At 46.7% G+C, this 18903-nt stretch overlaps 1 protein-coding gene across 7 annotated transcripts in view; it reads right to left on the minus strand.

Moving 5' to 3' along the window:
• The window catches only part of nrg1 (neuregulin 1), a 901022-nt gene that overhangs the window by 132317 nt on the left and 749802 nt on the right, over window positions 1-18903 (minus strand). For 2 of the 7 annotated variants that reach the window (XM_038792669.1, XM_038792668.1), the window contains exon 1: window positions 8298-9815. The exons of 4 other annotated variants lie outside the window; for them this stretch is intronic. In XM_038792669.1, the coding sequence (XP_038648597.1) occupies window positions 8298-8943 (646 nt within the window). In that variant the 5' untranslated portion in view covers window positions 8944-9815. Of the gene's footprint in view, window positions 1-8297; window positions 9816-18903 lie in introns of those variants that run through there. One more of the 7 variants, XM_038792663.1, reaches the window with a different exon arrangement.

An 18903-nucleotide genomic window follows, 5' to 3' on the forward strand; every position in this document is an offset into this window, starting at 1 on the left:
GGCAATGGTACTATCGCCTCTGTGCAGATCGAGTGAAAAGGATGTTCATCTGCAGCAAACTTTGCACTCGTTTCAATTGCAAAAGCACCACTCAGTTTGTAAAAGGGGTCGGGTTGGTCATGCAATAGATATTCAGAAGTTTTGTTCTGTAACTGTTTCATTCCCCGTGTGTTATTTACAGCGTGCCAACTAACCCATTTGTTGGAATAGCATTGCAAATGCATATTTTCGATGTTAAAATAGTGCAGAAATATATGCAATTGTGCGAACAGGTAGGCTAAAAATAGCGTGGAGCAGGAATCAAAACCATTAATAGAATAGAAATCATAGAATCCCTACAGTGCACAAGGAGGCCATTTGGCCCATCCCATCTTCACTGACCCTGTGAAAGAGCACCCTACCCGTGTCCATTCCCCCCCACCCTGTGACACGAAGGGGCAATTTATCATGGCCAATTCGCCTACCCTGCAAATCTTTGGACTGTGGGGGGAAACCGGATCACTTTGGAGGAGACCCACGCAGACACGGGGAGAACGTGCAAACTCCACACAGATGGTCACCCAAGGCCAGAACTGAACCTGGGTCCCTTGGCGCTGTGAGGCAGCAGTGCTAACTACTGTGCCGCCCTGAGTTATTCCGGAGTTTCAGAGCCATTCCAGAGTTATTGCTTCTATATTTTTCTTCTGAATGCGCGCCTGCCATTTCAAAGTCACACATTCTACAGACGTGACAATATGCCCATCATATTATCAAGACATGGTCCGTTGACATTTGCAGTGTGTGGCAAAGCATTTCATGCTCCAACTGCCCACTTGTGCAAAGATATTTCTCCTAAATCTGAAACCCTCTGCAGAACGAGGAACTCTGCCTTCGCAAAGGGGACGAACTGAGTCTACAATATTTTCAAACCCAGCGTGCGATGTACACAGGGGATCAGGTTATGTGTTCGAATGCAAGCATTTAAGAGTGACAAGGCAGTCATTTTATGAGGCCGCTCTGATAAACTGCTAAATTGCACGGATTAAAGTTTGAAAGGTGTCAGCAGAACTTGTAAACCTGCACCCTGCCTCAAAACCTCATCGATGAATGATGTTATTCCTCTTTATGTTTTAGCCACACAATGCTGTACTTAAAGCAATGAAACGGAATAGAAAAGGTATGTGGCATCATGTGACCAGGACCAGTGGCAAGGGGGATGGGGGGGGGGGTTAGGGAATATAATACCAAATCATCAATCAGTCTCATAATTCAGGCTGTTACCGATGGTTGAGGGGCCACAGATACAAGTTAAAATGTGTGAGATTTATACAAGAGGGAAGGAGAATTCACACACAGAATTATACAGGCAGAATTGTCAACATTCATGACTATATTAACCAAGTGCATGAAGGAAAAGAAGGGCTGAAGGATTAGAGTGGGTACACTGTTTCGGATTATTTGCTCACATGAAGGGTAAACACCAATATACATTTGGAGGTGCTAAATGTTCTGCTTCTATGCATCCATCTGTGTGCTTCTAAGTGTAATCGCTTACCTTCTTACAATATGTTTTTAGTGTGACAGGTGCACCATTGTTTTCAATGAATCAAATGATTACTTTAAAGAGTGCAACTCCCTAAGAATGCTTCCTTTAGGAGACATCCAAATGACCTTTTATCCTACAATTCGTTTTTTACATCTCGATTTGCCCCCATCTTGATTTTTGTATCAGTTCTGGTCAAAGGCTGCCCGCAGGCCTCTGTTACATTGGCCAAGTGTTCAATTATTATTCATGGGAGGGTGCTGGTGGGCTATTTGACTGGAAAAAGCATCATATCCAAGATTGCTTTTATCCTCGCCCAATAACAGCATCCCAACAGGGATTACTTTAGTTGTCAGGAGGAACAAGCATCATAGAATTTACAGTGCAGAAGGAGGCCATTCAGCCCATCGGGTCTGCACCGGCTCTTCGAAAGAGCACCCTTCTTAAGCCCAGCCTCCACCCTACCCCGGTAACCCAGCAATCCCACCTAAGCTTTTGGAGACTAAGGGGCAATTTAGCATGGCCAATCCACCGAACCTGCACAACTTTGGACCATGGGAGGAAACCGGAGCACCTGGAGGAAACCCACATAGACACAGGGAGAAAGTGCAAACTCCACAAAACACAATGGAGGCAACCTTAATGTGAAGACGATACTTTGTCTCCACAAGGACTGAACGGTGGTCACCTCGACCAATACTGCAGCAGGCAGGTTGGTGAAGATGAGGTCGAGTGTGTTTTTCCCGCTTGTTGGTTCCCTCACCACCTGCTGCAGTCCCAGTCTAGCAGCAATGTCCTTTAGGACCCAGCCAGTTCAATCTGTGGTGGTACTACCGAGCCACTCTTGGTGATGGACATTGCGGTCCCCCACCCAGAGCATATTCTGTCCCCTTTCCACCTTCCATGATTCCTCCAAGTGGTGTTCAAATGGAGTGCTGATCCGAAGATAGAATGATTTTTGCCTTCCATAATGAGGATGCTCAAACCAACGAACATGTCCGTCTTGCAGCTCGGTCTGAGGCCATGGATTGCGAGTCGAATCTTGGGTCCTCTGGTCTGTATACACCAGGCTTTGTTCAAGACACAGGAGGGGAGCTCTAATCTGATATTTGGGGGTGAAAGGTTATTGGGGTCGACAGGAATATAGGGTAGAAGTTAAAAGCATATCAGTCATGATCTTATTGAATGGCGGAGCATGTTCGAGGGGCTGAGTGGCCGACTCCTAATTCATATTATCAGTCAATAGTCAGACATATATTTTTTTAAATTTAAAGTGCCCAATTCTTTTTTTCCAATTAGGGGGCAATTTAGCGTGGCCAATCCACCTACCCTGCACCTGGGTTGTGGGGGGTGAGACCATTGCAGACACAGGGAGAACCTGAAAACTCCACATGGAGAGTGACCCGGGGCCAGGCTCAGACCCGGCTTCTTGGCGCCGTGATACCACTGCGCCACCACGCCACCCAATAGTCAGATATTTTAGATGCCTGGGGGGGCAGATAGGCATGTATTACTGTGCCCCAGGATCACGCACATGTGTATCACAGAGCCGCAGATGGTATACACCCATACTGCCAGAGGGATTCATGGGGAGGGATTATTCACCGACCATACTGAAATGAACTACCCACCTGCCCTCCTCACTGATCCTAAAACTCTGACTAGTCAGGAGAAGAGCACGGCAGATTGAGCCTGAAGATTTTTGGGTTCTGTGAAGGTTCATTGCTGCATAAACCTAAATCTTAACTCACTCGCAATAACACTGCAGCAACCAAGCCAACAAAGTCATGAGCCACTTTACACCTCGTGACTTACAAATGGCACCCTGCTGATATTAATCACTATCTTTTCAGCGTGTCACAGAAGGAAGTCATTGATTCCATGGCTTTCATGGCTTTGTTGGCTCAATACCTACGGTGCAGAACCAGACTAGTGGAGTTGAGCCACACGCAGACAGACAGCATTACTGAGCTCACTTGGACAGAGCTACAAAAATGAGGCACTGACTGGAATTACTCCCAAAAAAGTCAGAGATTCCTTATCAGAACACTTTTCTATGCACACAGAATGTATAAAAATGAATTTTCAGTCAACAGTTAGCACTGCTGCCTCACAGCGGCAGGGATGCAGGTTGATTCCGCCCTTGGGTCACTGTCTGTGGGGAGTCTGCACGTTCTCCCCGTGTCTGCGTGGGCTTCCTCCACGTGCTCCGGCTTTCCTCCCACAAGTCCCGAAAGACGTGTAGGTTAGGTGGATTGGCCATAGTAATTTTCCCTTTAACGTCCAAGGGTTACGGGGTTTTGGGGATAGAGCGGGGGAGTGGGCCGAGGCAGGGTGCTCTTTTGGAGGCTTGGTGCTGACTCAATGGGCCGAATGGCTTCCCTCTGCACCGTAACGGTTCTGTGATTCAAGTATTCTTCCTTCAACGGTGAGTGCTAGTGATTCTGGAAAAAGGTACTGAATCCGGCAGTAGCAGAAGGATAATTAATTGTGTCGCAAGCATGGGAGTGTCTACTTTTCACTTCCTGGTTATTTATCACAAGCAGCATTTGGTTCAGTAACGCTGCCATGTCATAGAACTGCATAGAATCAAACAGGACAGGAGCAGGCCATTCGGCCCACAGCTCTATGCTGGTGGTGAAGCCCCACTCGATCCTCCTCCCATCCTGCTTCATCTAACCTCATCAACACATCCTTCTGTTTTTTTCTCCCATGTGCATGTACCGAGCTTTCTCTGCGTCCCTGTTATTTGCCTCAATCACTTCTACAACACTCTGTGATCATCAGCAACTACTGCCTCAATAAGAAATGTACCCAATAAGAATAAGGGCGATATTAAACCTGCATACTATTTAAATCAGTTTTATTTCTTATATTCACTGGAGAATGGGGAGACTCGTCTGAAATTGAAAGGGAGGGGTGGGGGATGGAGGAGATCAAACTCTCATTTCTTTTTAAAATGGGCCCTTCAATCGTGCCTCAGTCAACCTCAAGACTGCCTCAAAGCAGCCATTAAGATGCCTTTGTCATTTCAGGGAAACGTGGTACCCAAGTGCCCAATGGTGGGGTACCACAGACAACAACGAAATAATTGATTTTGAATAGCACTACAGGATCTTTGGCATCCACCTGACAGGGCAAAACAGGCCTCAGTTTAAAGTTTCATCTGAATGACAGCACCTCCAACACTGCAGCACTCCCCCTCTCTTGTGCTGAAAAGTCAGCCCAGATTGTGTGCTCTGGCATGTGACTTGAGCCCACAATATTGTGACTCTGGCGAGAGTATCCACAGAGGCACGGCTGGCACCTGGTGCACTGAAATTCTGCTTATCCTGTCGGACTCAGAAGAAAGATGTTGCTGTTGCTTCTGTGCTGTGCTCTCGCACTTTTAGAACTCAAGGTAATGATGGTTTCCCGTTGGTGTGGAACTCTCCCCTTCTTTGAAGTCATGACATTCAGTGCTGACACTCAGAGCACAGTATTTACTCAGAATAATGATGTCCGTACATATACTTGGATAGTTTCTTCCTTCCTTGAGCTGCAGAGCTGGGCTGAGAGGTGGCAAATTAAGTTTAATGCAGAAAAGTGTCAGGTGATTCATTTTGGAAGGAATAACAGGAAGACAGAGTACTGGGCTAATGGTAAGATTCTTGGTAGTGTGGATGAGCAGAGAGATCTCGGTGTCCATGTACATAGATCCCTGAAAGTTGTCACCCAGGTTGAGAGGGTTGTTAAGAAGACGTACGGTGTGTTAGCTTTTATTGGTAGAGGGATTGAGTTTCGGAGCCATGAGGTCATGTTGCAGCTGTACAAAACTCTGGTGCGGCCGCATTTGGAGTATTGCGTGCAATTCTGGTCGCCGCATTGTAGGATGTGGAAGCATTAGAAAGGGTGCAGAGGAGATTTACCAGAATGTTGCCTGGTATGGAGGGAAGATCTTATGAGGGAAGGCTGAGGGACTTGAGGCTGTTTTCGTTAGAGAGAAGAAGGTTAAGAGGTGACTTCATTGAGGCATACAAGATGATCAGAGGATTAGATAGGGTGGACAGTGAGAGCCTTTTTCTTCGGATGATGATGTCGAGCACACGGGGACATAGCTTTAAATTGAGGGGAGATAGATACAGGTCAGATGTCAGAGGTAGGTTCTTTACTCAGAGAGTAGTAAGGGCGTGGAATGCCCTGCCTGCAACAGTAGTGGACTCGCCAACACTAAGGGCATTCAAATGGTCATTGGATAAACATATGGATGATAAGGGAATAGTGTAGATGGGCTTTCGAGTGGTTTCACAGGTCGGCGCAACATCGAGGGCCGAAGGACCTGTACTGCGCTGTAATGTTCTATGTTCTATGTTCCTTCCTGGTGGAATTGAATCATGAGCGAATGGGGTCATCAACTCTGGTTGGACAATTTCAGACATACAAACATACAAATTAGGAGCAAGTGTAGGCCACTCGGCCCCTCAAGCCTGCACCACCTTTCAACATTTCCTGGAGGTGCCATTACATGACCTATTGCTTCCAATCACCGTTCCCCCAGAACTCAGGCCATTGGTCACCCAAATATTTTCTTATTCACCTTTCCACACCAATCAAAAAGTGAACAATTTTCATCACTCAATTGGATGATTCTTGAGCGTCGATCAATCATCTTGACAAATAAAAGAAAGTGGTCAGAAAAAGCAATTCTATCGCCCCAATGATCTTTCTCCTGGGTTCCCCATCGGCGAATCCTGGAGATTACTCTTTCATTCCTGGAGACACCTGGGCAGTTCTGGAGGGTTGGCAAGCCTAGCTGGGGTGCAGTTTCCTGTGAGCATCTTGCCCTACCTTTTCACTGTGTACGTTTTTCACGTTGGGCCAGACCATCGGGTCAGGTCAATCACCTCACATCTAAGCTTGTCTGGAGACAGATAAACTATTAACTAGTCACGCTCACATTGCATAGATGCATATAGAATGGTTATAGCACCGAAGGTGGCCCTTTGGCCCATCATGTTCATGCCAGCTCTTTGTTGTTAGAACTACTCAGCTAGTCCCACTCCCTCACTCTTTCACCATGGCCCGGTAGATTTTTTTTTCTCATCAGATAATTATCCAACTCTCCCTTGACAGCCATGATTGAATCTGCCTCCACCACACTCTCGGGCAGTGGAATCCAGATCCTAACCATTCACTGCGTAAAAGGTTTTCCCTTGGGTCACCTTTGGTTCTTTTGCCAATCACTTTAAATTGATGCCCTATAGTTTTAGACACTTTTACAAATTAGAAAAATTACATCTTAAAAAACATCGACGTACACACTTCTTTCCTTACGAGCAATTTTAGCAAGTAGCTGAACCACTATGATATTTTTTAAAAACTGCTTGGTTTTAACAATTTCCTAACTCAATGCTGTCCTCTAAAGCAAACAGCATTCCTCGAGATAAAAGTAGCTGAAAGCACAGATATATTCCCTGAAACAATGAATTACCACTCGCCACAGCTGCCTCAACGCAGTCCATGGCTTCCTGCTCCTCTATTTAACCCCATCTACTCTGTATTGATTTTGACTTCAGATTTCCAGAGAGAAGGCTGAAACAAATTGCAAACCATGTGTAATTTAATTTCCCGGCAAAAAACAGCGGGAGAAAAAAAGTCACTCAGACATTGATTAGCCTCATATATTCCCCCCAAGGTTCGAGCCGCCACTGGAGCCGAAAGTCACAGAGTGAAACTATTTGGAAAGTACCACTGCAGCCGGTTAAACAACTCGGAATGCTGAAACGCCAAAGCTTGGCAGGCAGCCAAGAACTAATAGAGGGAGAAAAAAAAAATCTTGCAAAGTCATTGTACAAGTGGACAACCTACAAGGCAACATTAACAGATTGTCTTTCCAGGAGTCTCTGAAACAGACTAGAATCAATTAGCTCACAGCAGCGAATGACCTTGAAATTCAACGTAGAAACAGGCAAGAAATCAGAAGGCGAGGACACACACCGACACATGCACTAAAGATCCTTTTGAAAAAGAATAAATATTGATTATTACAAAAGAAATATAGACTGCCTTCCTGATTTATCTCCCACCACAGTGCTTCTGAGTAAATTCCCTGTGGTTTGCGATGAAATATAGAGCATAATTGTTAAATCTGATGGATCCCATTCATGGAAGGGTCAGAATATGAGTTAACAAAACATTTCTTTTTTTTAAACCGCCACAGTTTTCATCAATCAGCCTGCAGGCTAAACATAGGAAGTTCCATTAGAATATTATGCCTGATGGTAAATCAGGGGAACTGCTAACAAGGGCTCACAGGGTTATGAAACGCACTAACAGCAGCCCAGTTACTCTTCTGTAATGACATTAGGCACAAAGCACGGGCTTCTGTCAATGGGGAGCCAGTAATTTAAAGCGAGTTCTTTCCTACAGCACTGTTTCTGTGGTTTTTCCCTGATAGATATCATTTTAGAGAGAGACTTTTCTCGGCTACCTTTAGAAAGTCAACATTTATGTCGACTCAAAATCTAAATCCAAATCCAACATGCTGAACAGTGAATTGGAATGTAAGCCATTGTGCTGTCAAGTGAGAAATATTAATCCAAGAATAACCTTTTTCAAATAAAATTCTCTCATTGAAAAGAGTTCAAACAATCAGACTAAATACGGAGCATGCCTCTCTTAACTTTCTCTGCTTTTAGACAAATGAGTTGTTAACATCAAAACAGCAGTTTAGAAAAGGCTGCCAGAATTTGTCCGCCAACGAGAATCATAGGAAAGAAAAGAATCCATCACTTACTAAATGCCGTTGCGATAATGATGTTTGTTTCTGTCATTTGGGGAAGGGTTACAGATGCTGATTCAGTCACTTCGCGACTTTTGGTGACGATAGGGTCTTGGGAGAAAGATTCAAGTATGACAGAGGTTAGGAAGGAAGGAGATGAGGTAGGGGGAAGTGAAGATGGGGGAATGAAGGGAGTTGAGGTGAGCACCAAAGGGTCATCAGGGTCGTTCACCGTCTGGCTCAAGTCAGTTATCGGAATCGTGGCAGTAAAGGCAGTTGATGGCGGCCATTCGGCCACTGTTGCTTGGTCAGCAGAGATGATAGGACCCTGCCCTATGCGCTTGGGATCAAGGTGCGTCAGAGGTTCGTACTCAAATATCTTGTCCACAAAAACCCACTTGAGGCCAGCAATGCAAAGACCCAGGCTCACCAGACAGGCCATGATGGGTATGATGCAGATCTTCTCAGAGTTGAAGCAAGTCCGTACACGCTCCACCTCCATGCAGATGCAACAGGTAGCGATGAGGCCTGTCAGTCCCAGGGCTCCATTCTCATCCGCCTGGGTCGCCGAAGAACTATCCTCCGCGGTCCCTTCGGCAGACGGGGTCGGACAAGGAGGGGTGGAGGGGTCAGGAGAATTTTCACTTGCTTCCTCAGACATCCTCTCGTTGCATTAAACTTGACTGGTATCTGAAGGCTTTTGAGCCACAGGGAGGAGGTGAGTGAGAGCAAGGAGGAGCCGGGTGTCGAGGCATCAAACGAACAACGACGATAACATCATCATCAGCGTTCGGTCGGGGAAGGTGGGCGAGCAACCTGATAGCTCTTCACCGTGGCAGTCTCTCTCCTGTCAATTTGTGGAGTTCTGCACGAAATGCTCAAGTCATCTCTGGCTTTAACAGTTCAGTCCTGGTACCAAGGGGGCTGCCATTTATTCTGAATTGAAAGTCGCAGGGCGTTGCTCCTGATCTCTCACCTGCAGAGTCGGGGATTTACCAACCCCCGCCCCCCCACACCTTCATGAAAAGCACCCACGGGCCAGCAGCAGCATCATCCCTGTTGTTCTCACTGTGCCTGCTCTGCTCATGACTGAGAAAAGCTGGAGTCATTAAGGAGCAGCAGGTGCCCGTCCGCTGAGCACAGTGAAAGCGGTGTCATTAGTGACAGGGTTACTCGCAAACGCGACGGGTGGGAGGAAGGGGAGGGAAGGAGGGGAGCAGAGAGAGGGAGAGGACGAAGGGAACTTCCTCCTCTTGTTTCATACATACACTCACAGACACACACTGTCACAAAACACACACACACTCACAGATGTAGAAACACACTGCAGGGTAGGTATTCCTGAAATCAGAACACATTCACACATACATACACACACACGCGCACACACATACACATGCACGCACCATTCAGAACTGCACAGACTGCCTGCAACTTCCGACTTGATCCAATTAGGAGGAATGAACCATCAAATCAGAAAGAGGCAGGCAGCAGTGAATTCTCCAGCCTCATCTCTCCCTCTGCCATATAGACGAGTCAGCAATTGATTATGCTAATACACAGGAGCTGGATGTGATGGGGCAGAGCAGGGCTGGTAAAACTGGCAGACGCTGTGTCCCAGGGGGATGGGCTTTCCTTCAGTAATTTCACTTGTGTGCTCCCGGAGATCAGATTTCAGCCGAACACCCAGCTTCATGTTCAAATGATAAAGGGAGACGAGAATGGTTCAAAATGGGCTGTCGGCAAATATAGGTCAATGAAAAGAAGTTGGGACATTTCACATCTTAAAAGGCTGCCAGGGTTTACAGAGTTTGATATTGTCTTGTTAAAGCGGCAGGCAGGGGGTAGGGTGAGGGGGGGGGGGGGGGGGGGGGGCTTGTTGGCGGCAGGCATACGTATCAGAAAGCAAGGCTTAAGGTGGCAGATCCATGGAGGATTGACAGTTCTGAAGGATACACTCTTAATCCATTCCACTGTTGGAAAGGCTCCAATTCAGTCTCGCCCTACTTATTCACCTGCTAGTGACATCCCAGCGTAGAAAAATATAAAGTGTAATTAAGAGAGCGAGAGAAAGACAATTCTTCCTCACGCTGAGAATGTATTTGATGAGCTGATGAGAAACTTCTGAGGAAATAGAGAGAGAGAAAGAGAGAGAGAGAAAGAGAGAGAGAGAGTGAAAGCATTTAAGAAACAGGACATGCATTGCAAAATGAGCGCTTAGGGACTGCCATCAGTAGATGATGGGTTGCCAGCGAGTCTATTATTAATATAGTTGTATCGGCAGATCAACCGGCCTCAGCATTAATTGGGCCCTGCCACTGTTGAAGACAGTAAGCTGTGAGAGTTGGAGCTGTGTGCAGAGTGAAATTAGCTGATAAATTGTGCAGCGATTTACCACATGGGCACCCTAACTCTCTCCTCGCTGTACCAAATTAATAAAAGACATTCTCATCCTTCATGAACAGACATGTTATACTGAGAGCAACATCCGAAAAGTAGGTCAGAGTAAAGTGACTCCTGTGACTTGTTCTTCAGAGGCACACCTCAGAGGAAATGTGTGGATGTAGCACTGAGGAGCGGGTGGGTTTTAAATCGAAATTTTTTTAAAAGGCTCGCAAAGAAAGATCGCTCAACTGAAGATGCACATCACAATGCGAGCTAAGCAGAACTCCCATGAAGGGTCATTTGCCCAAACTCGATTGAAAGAAATATTTTGTGTAAGATGGTTCATCTCATAGCCTCTCTTGTCACCGATAGACACATTAGTGCACCGGGTCGGTGAATCCAGACGTCAACACTAATAGTCCAGAGAAAGTGAGTTTGAATCCCATTGTGGCAGTTTAAGAATTTTAATTACAATTTTTTAAAACAAATTGGGCGATAAAAAGTGGACATCAGTAAATGTCCTTTAGAATAGAATCATAAAATGGTTGTTGCAGAGAAGGAGGCCATTTGGCCCATCATAGGTGTGCTGGGCCTCTGGAGGAGCCAGTGCCACTGTCCTTGCAGCACTGAAAGTATTTTCTTTTCCGATAATGATCTAATTCACTTTTAAAGGACACAATTGATACTTCTTCCACTATACCAGTGATGGGCAACCAAGGCTAGTAATTGGGTTGTATGAATGGCCCTCCTTCATCTCAGTGGGCTGCAGGATTGAAATCGATCATGTCCACAAACCATGATCCCATGAATACGATTAAATACATTTAATACATGTCGAATATTTCATAATGCATTACAGAAAATACAAAATCATTCTTATAACAATCAACGTCACATGCGAAAAACAAAATAAATATTTACCTTTACCCTTAATGTACATTATAATTTATTGTGCTTATCAAAGTTTGTACCAACTACAACTTAAAGTTATACATTGTGTTTTTGGAAGCTGGCGCGCGTGCAAATACTGGACACGATCGAACGGCCACGTTGCACCTGAAAGGCAGTGCGCCGTGAGGTATGGTGGGCGATAGAAGCCACGAGACCCCACTCCCGGGATCTACGCAGCTCATAACGTTTCACAGGCTCTAACACCATCTCGCGAGACGTTGCGATGTGAATCCCGCCCATACCATTTTGCCAAATCTGAATACGAGAGCGAGACAGCTAGTCTTACTTTAAAATGCATTTTCCTGTGGCACCTGAGGCGTTGGGATCTATCCCCTTTGCCTCCGAGACCTCGGGCAAGCACCTTCAGTACAGGTCTCCACAAATGGGAACCAGACAGAGCAACGCCCGTGGGAGTCTCTCAGCGGTTCGGAGACCCCAAAATGCTTGCTCTCTGGGAAGGGTGACACCCTGGTAATGCCAGCCTAGCACTCTGGCAGAACCAGGCTGCCATTTTTCACGCTACGGCGATCGGCCGGTGATGCTCTGTGCTGATGTTGGGCCGGGTGCTGGGTGGGTCACAGGGGACGCACTCAAAGTGAGTTGGGATTTGGGGGAGGGTCAGGGGTCATGTCGGAGGCTCCAGACACCGGGACACCATTTAAAAATGGCATCCCCATCTCTCGCTACACCAAGAAGTTCCAACGAGCAGAGCGCCTCTGTGCAGAAAACGGGGCTATGTGTGGCCTTGGGAGGGTATTTCCCGACACTGAGCGGCGGGAAACACACGGCTAAACACGCTCGTTATGGGACTTTGTTCCCATTTAGTTAAACGGCGCCCATCACCTTTGAAAGTGTGAAATAGAGCACCTTCATTGCAAAGTGATCTCTCTATGCAGTGAGGTCCTGGGATGCCTGTTTCAAACATAATGCAGGTTTAATTTGACTTCATAAAAGTGAAACTATGAAAGGTGACACTTGGAAAAGGTTCTAAACTGTTCTATCAGCCATTCTTTATCCCTTTGTGTTACATTCAGGTGACTGTTATATTGCCCATCACACCTCATCGGTTTCATTTCTGTACCCATTCGGCTTTTGCATCATGAAATCTTTCGATCTTTTGATTTTTCCTGCCCTCCAGCCTAGAAACCTTCCTTTTGCTCTCCTGCACCGCAGGCTTTCGATGTGTCTCATCGGGGTTTTGTAAACCTTACCAAAGAGAGGGTAGAGAATTGGCCTGTGAATCAGCTGTGGTGTTCCTATCTACTTCCTGTCAAACCCCTGCCGCTGCCTTTACTGGTTCGACGTTTCCATTTGGCAACATGGTGGCACCCGGGCCTCCTGAATTCAAGTAGACACTCAGAGATTTTCTAAATCTCCTCTGCATCGTGATCAAATGCACATTGAAGGCAGAGTGGGATTCCCCAGGTAGTTTCCAGACAATGGTTAGAAAATATAAAACCCTCAATCATTACATTAGAGGCCTTTTCTAATTTAGTTTCGCACTCCACTCAGTGGTAAAGGACGTGCAAAGGGTTTCCTAACATGAATGCAGCCCCATTGTTAAACAACGCTCATTAATTAGCACAACAGTGCCACAATGAAAACCTTTAATAAAGCGCTGCTAAGGAAAATGAATGTGCATTTATACAGAATCTTTCATTATCTTAGGACATCCCAAAGCGTTTTACAGCCAATGAAGCACTTTTTAAGGATAGTCACTGTTGTAGTGTAGGGAACGTGACTGGTAATTTGAGTGCTATTAGCAGCTACCAACATAATGAGGTGGTTTGGTGGTGTAATTGAGGAATTAATATTGACCAGCGCACTGGGAAATTGGGATGGAGACTGCCAATAATCCTAGACCCCGGAACAGCACAGCAGTGGGTCAGAGGATCATCTGCAGGTACACCTTCCAGATTTGGTGTCCTGGAGGGATTCTATCTTCATTTTCAGGAGGTCCACCATCTTTCTTCCCTCGTGGGTCAGTAATGTTGGGCACCTTTCCAGTATAGCACCTGGGCACACTGGCCAACTTTGAGCCACCCAGACCTGCCCCGTCACTGAATACGCTGTGAAATACCCAACGCGTAATAAACACTGTCGGGGTCAGGAGATTCGCTATGTTTACCCATCAGCCTCTTTGGTGGAAGACGCTCCACGGCCCTGCCCCCACCATGGCACTTTGGCTCAAAATGGGAGAAATCAGCCCGTTGACATCGAGCCACAAGAAGAGGTATTGTATCATATGAACAAAAGCTTGGTCAAAGGGATAGGTACTAAAGAGTATCTTAACAAAGGAAAGCAAGGTAAAGAGGCTGCAAGTTATACGGAGAACGTTCCAGAACAACTGAGGGCAGAATTCACAAAGCAATTCAAACTGAGGATGGTCAAGAGGTCGGAATTTGCCTAAGTAAATCTTTAGGAATACATCCAAACCATGTTGGTGACCCTCGGCATCCATGAGCTGGTCTGTTGCCTTGCTCTCAAACAGACTGGTGGAGTCAGCTCCCCTTCTTTACCATCAACGGGCAATGAGACTATTGGCAGCTACAGCAAAGCAGGTGGTAGTTGCAAGAGCCACCTGGCAATCTGTAAATTGAAATGCTGCTTCAGTTCCCTCATTGTAGTCAGTGAGACTGGGCCCCCCGGGTGTGTCGTATCACTTATTACTGCACAGCTGGGCCAAGCAGTGCACATCAGTCAAGGTCTTTGAGAGAAAATGTTTTAAAACCTTTGTCGAATGAGGCATATTTTTCCTGCTGCGGTAAACATGCGACGTCAAGCCAAATTGATGACAGAATATTTACTCGGCTGTAAAATCCAGAGGAGAAAGCAAAGGTTCAGACGCACAATTCTTCCAAGGCATCTGTTAACAAATTAAAATAAATGGTTTTGGGGGTCCTGAGAGTACACCATATTTATTCTAAATGTGTCAGCTTGGCTCTGTGGGTGGAACCCTGACCTCTGAGCCAGCAGGTCATGGTTCAATCCCATACCCATGACGGACATACATAATTCAAGCCAACACTTCCATTCTCCGCAGATGGCCTGCTGCACTGTCGGAGGCATCGTCTTTCGGATGAGACCTTAAACCGAGGTCTGTTCCGATCAACGTGAAATATCTCGGGCGAAATTCTCCCCCCCCCACGACGGGTGGGAGAATAGCGGGAGGGCCTTCCCGACTTTTTTGACGCCCTCCCGCTATTCTCCCCCCCCCCCCGCCGAAATCCCGACACGAATCGCTGCCGCCGTTTTTTTACGGCCGGCAGCGATTCTCAGCTGTTAGAAGGGCCGAAGTCCCAGCCCTTTACGACCTTTTTACGAACGGCAAACACACCTGGTCTTGCCGTTCGTAAAAACGTCGTGACCACCTGGAAAAAATAACCATGGCACCGATTGGCACGGCAGTACCACGGCCGTGCCAAGGGTGCCATGGGCCCGCGATCGGTGGGCACCGATCGCGGGCAACGGGCCCGATGCCCGCGCACTATTTGTCCTTCCGCCGCCCCGCAGTATCAATACGCGGGGCGGCTGAGGGGCAACCCGGACCGCGCATGCGCGGGTTTCGCGCAAAAACGCGATGACGTCACCCGCGCATGCGCGGGTGGAGTCTTCCCACCTGCGCATGCGCGGCTGACGTCATATGACGCGTCAGCCGGCGCTAAGTCCGACAAGCGGGCTTAACGATTTTCGTTAAGCCCGACTTGTCGGAGCCTCCGACGTCGGGCTGCTAGCCCCGACGGGGGACCAGAATCGGTCCCCCGTCGGGAAGGGGCGCGATGCCGTAAAACCCGCCCGGGTTTTACGGCAGTTTGACGATTTCTCCCGTTTTGGGAGAATTTCGCCCCTCATTACTCGGCAACACCACAGAAAAACCGGGATCATTCATCGCAATGCTGCTTGTGGAATCTTGCTTTGTGAAAATGTTTTGCAAGAACTACACTTCAATCAAAAGTAATTCATTGGCAATATATCACTAAATGGACGTCCTGAAAGGTGCAATGAGAATCCTTTCTTTCTATTCTAGTCTTTCGTGGATCACGAGTGCAGACGATGCCTAATTTTCCCATCAGCATGGTTTTGCTTCTGAATCGGCCAAATTCAATTGCGATCACTCATTTTCATTTGTTAATGAATCAATTGATTAGTTAATTAATGGTTTGATCTGGACGGAGTAAGAGGTACAGCAAAGAAAAGCTCCACGTGTTGCTGACAACAGTTACTGTTCTGACAGGCTTCATGGAGTGAATGCGACAGTATAGACATCAAGAACATCCGACTCTCACCATAACAAACTGCTCATTGCAATAGATTTGGGAGTACTCCCTATTACCCCCTAGATAAGAAGACCAAAGACTTTTGTGTGTTATAATGACATGATATGTGTACCCGAACAGGCGCCAGAATGTGGCGATTAGGGGCTTTTCACAGTAACTTCATTGCAGTGTTAATGTAAGCCTACTTGTGACAATAACGATTATTATTATTATAATAAGGCACCAGTCTCTCTTAAGGGATTGTCCAACATGTTGTGGGTTCAGTTATTAAGAACAGGTATATGTGAGCTGAGGAAATAAAAGAACAAGAACAAAGAACAAAGAAAAGTACAGCACAGGAACAGGCCCTTCGGCCCTCCAAGCCTGCGCCGACCATGCTGCCTGTCTAAACCAAAATCTTTTACACTTCCGGGGTCCGTATCTCTCTATTCTCATCCGATTCATGTATTTGGCAAGATGCCCCTTAAACATCACTATCATTGCTGCCTCTGGCAGCGAGTTCTAGACACCCACTACCCTCTGTGTAAAAAACTTGCCTCGGTACATCTCCTCTAAACCTTGCCCCTTGCACCATAAACCTATGCCCCCGAGTAATTGGCCCCTCTACCCTGGGAAAGAAACTCTGACTATCCACTCTGTCTATGTTCCTCATCATTTTGTAGACCTCTATCTCCTTCAACCTCCTTCGTTCCAGTGAGAACAAACCAAGTTTATTCAACCTCGCCTCAAAGCTGTGTGCCTATGTTCTGCTCCAGGCCAAAGTACAACTGAGGCTGGACCACATAGCACACTTCCCTTATGATGGCATGCTGCTGTGTGGCACATTACAACAAACACTATCAGCCAAAGTGCAGGCAGGCGGTTACTGTGCGTGACTGAGGTGAGATGGTAAAATGTTGATGTGTTGGGGGGGGGGGGGGGGGCAGAGCATCGCCACCTGTGCAAATGGGTCGTGGATGTGCCGGTTTTCCAAAGATTGCTGAGCTCCGCACCATTTCCAATGACCGTTGAGAAACCAGGGCCGTAGTTGTGAACTAAAAGCACCTTACACAAACATTTCTGTCCTGTTTCAGCGCTGCAACGTAATATCGACAAGGATCAGAGTAAACCTACAGAACAATACCCTCAATCACACAAACCCCAGCTTGGCACTGCCCTTCTCTCTCCCATTGCAAAAGAACTTTGTCCTTTCGTAATGGGCCATTCGGTTGCCTATGTCAATGGGACGTTTGCAGTTAGTAGCCTTCCAGCACTGAATAAAAGATGAAACAGGATCCTAATCACAGACAATTACTCCCAACAGCTGTTTTCAAATTGAATAGATGCGGCATAAATCACCCTTTAAACGTATAGTTAAACGGAGCTATATGTATTATTTATAATGATGGAAATCTATGCAGCAATGCTTAGGGAAGCACCTCGAGATGAAGCTATTGGTGGAAGAATGTTTGCCAGTCCATTAAGAAATGAGCTTTTAATCCTGCCCACAGAACTCCTCAGCAATCCCATTTATTAACAGATAAGCCTGAAGCCTGGGAGACAGTCCTGGACGCAGTAGGGGCAAATTAGCCACAACTGAAATTCAGTTCAAATCGAGTGGCCTTCCGCTGCCTTTATTGCTTTGACAGCCGAGTGCCTGTGGCCACTGCCTGTCTGGCACAGGGCACCGACCGCAGGATGCATTGGGTGGAAGTGCAGCAATCCTGCCTGCTGTCAGTTCCTGAGGCAGAGCTCGGTGCTAGAGAAGTGGTGAGCAGCCATCCGCCGGTGCAGGTTGCTCGCTCACTCTCACCATCAGGCCCGTTAATCAGCCCAGCCTTCACCATCACCCAATAACAAACAAGTACAAGCATTCACCCTTGTGGGCCAGTATGACATGAGGCCCATGTCATCTCCCAGCTGTGAGTCAGAACAGACAAAGACGCAGGATTCTTTCTGCACCTAATTAGTCCAGTTCATAAATCAGTAGCTGTTTTTAAAAAAAAAACTGAATGTCATTCTCGAAAAACAAAAGCTGTTAATTCCCAGACAGGAGCAGTGACACCAGCTCGATAAATCATTTCAGTGGTCTGCAACACTAAAAAGATAAGTAAAATTATTGCCAGTATTTTCAGATATATCTGAACAAAAATGAAGCTGGCCTTTTAGAATGTGCACCAACCATACTGAACACATTGATTCAGCATCTTTAATACAACAAAATATCTCAAGGTGCTCCATAGCAATGTTCAGATATGTCTTGAAGCCACGTCAAAAATGAAGCTATGTATGGGGAGAGGCGACCACACACTTGATCAAAGAGGTGGGTTGAAATGGTTTTCCTGAAAGGCAGAGAATGAGAGATGGAGAGGTGGAGAGGTTTAGGGAAGGAATTCCAGGACTTAGGACCTGGACAACTGAAGGCTGTCCTCTGGTGTTAGGGTGACGGGAGCAAGAGGCCAAAATTGAAGGAGTGCAGAGAGGATTGTAGGGTGGGGGGTGTAGGTCGAGGGGTGGTTACCCGGTCACTGTCGATTTCGATTACAGCCTGGAATTCAAATCCGTGCTGACAGACTAAGGAGGAGATGGGGTGCAAGTTGTGAAAGAATTGTACAGTGTTCCTGTTGGTGTCTAGCTGTCCCCTTCTCCAAACTGTGTTTGTTGAGAACAAGGTCGGGCTTGTCCATTAAGGTATTTGTGGTTAAGGTAGCTGCTGTCACTCACGGGCCAGGCGAACATCAGGAGTGACCAGTCAGGTCAGGACGGCAGCACCCAAGGAACTGGACCCCATGAATGACTCAGCATTGGAGCCGGGAGAGTAGGCCATTCAGCCCGTCAAGCCTGTTCCAACATTTGATTAGACCATTGCTGATCTTTACCTGACTTGGACACATTTCCTTCAGGTGGGAGGATAACTGAACAGAAAAGTAACAATGGATATCAGCCAAAGGAATCTGTAATGCAATTTGATAAGTATGTGCAGGGGAGCAGTATCCAATCAAAAATCAGGGTCTTTGGTGCTGTGGGCC

Source organism: Scyliorhinus canicula, chromosome 3 (assembly GCF_902713615.1).
Source record: "Scyliorhinus canicula chromosome 3, sScyCan1.1, whole genome shotgun sequence".
NCBI classification, from domain to species: Eukaryota; Metazoa; Chordata; class Chondrichthyes; order Carcharhiniformes; family Scyliorhinidae; genus Scyliorhinus; species Scyliorhinus canicula.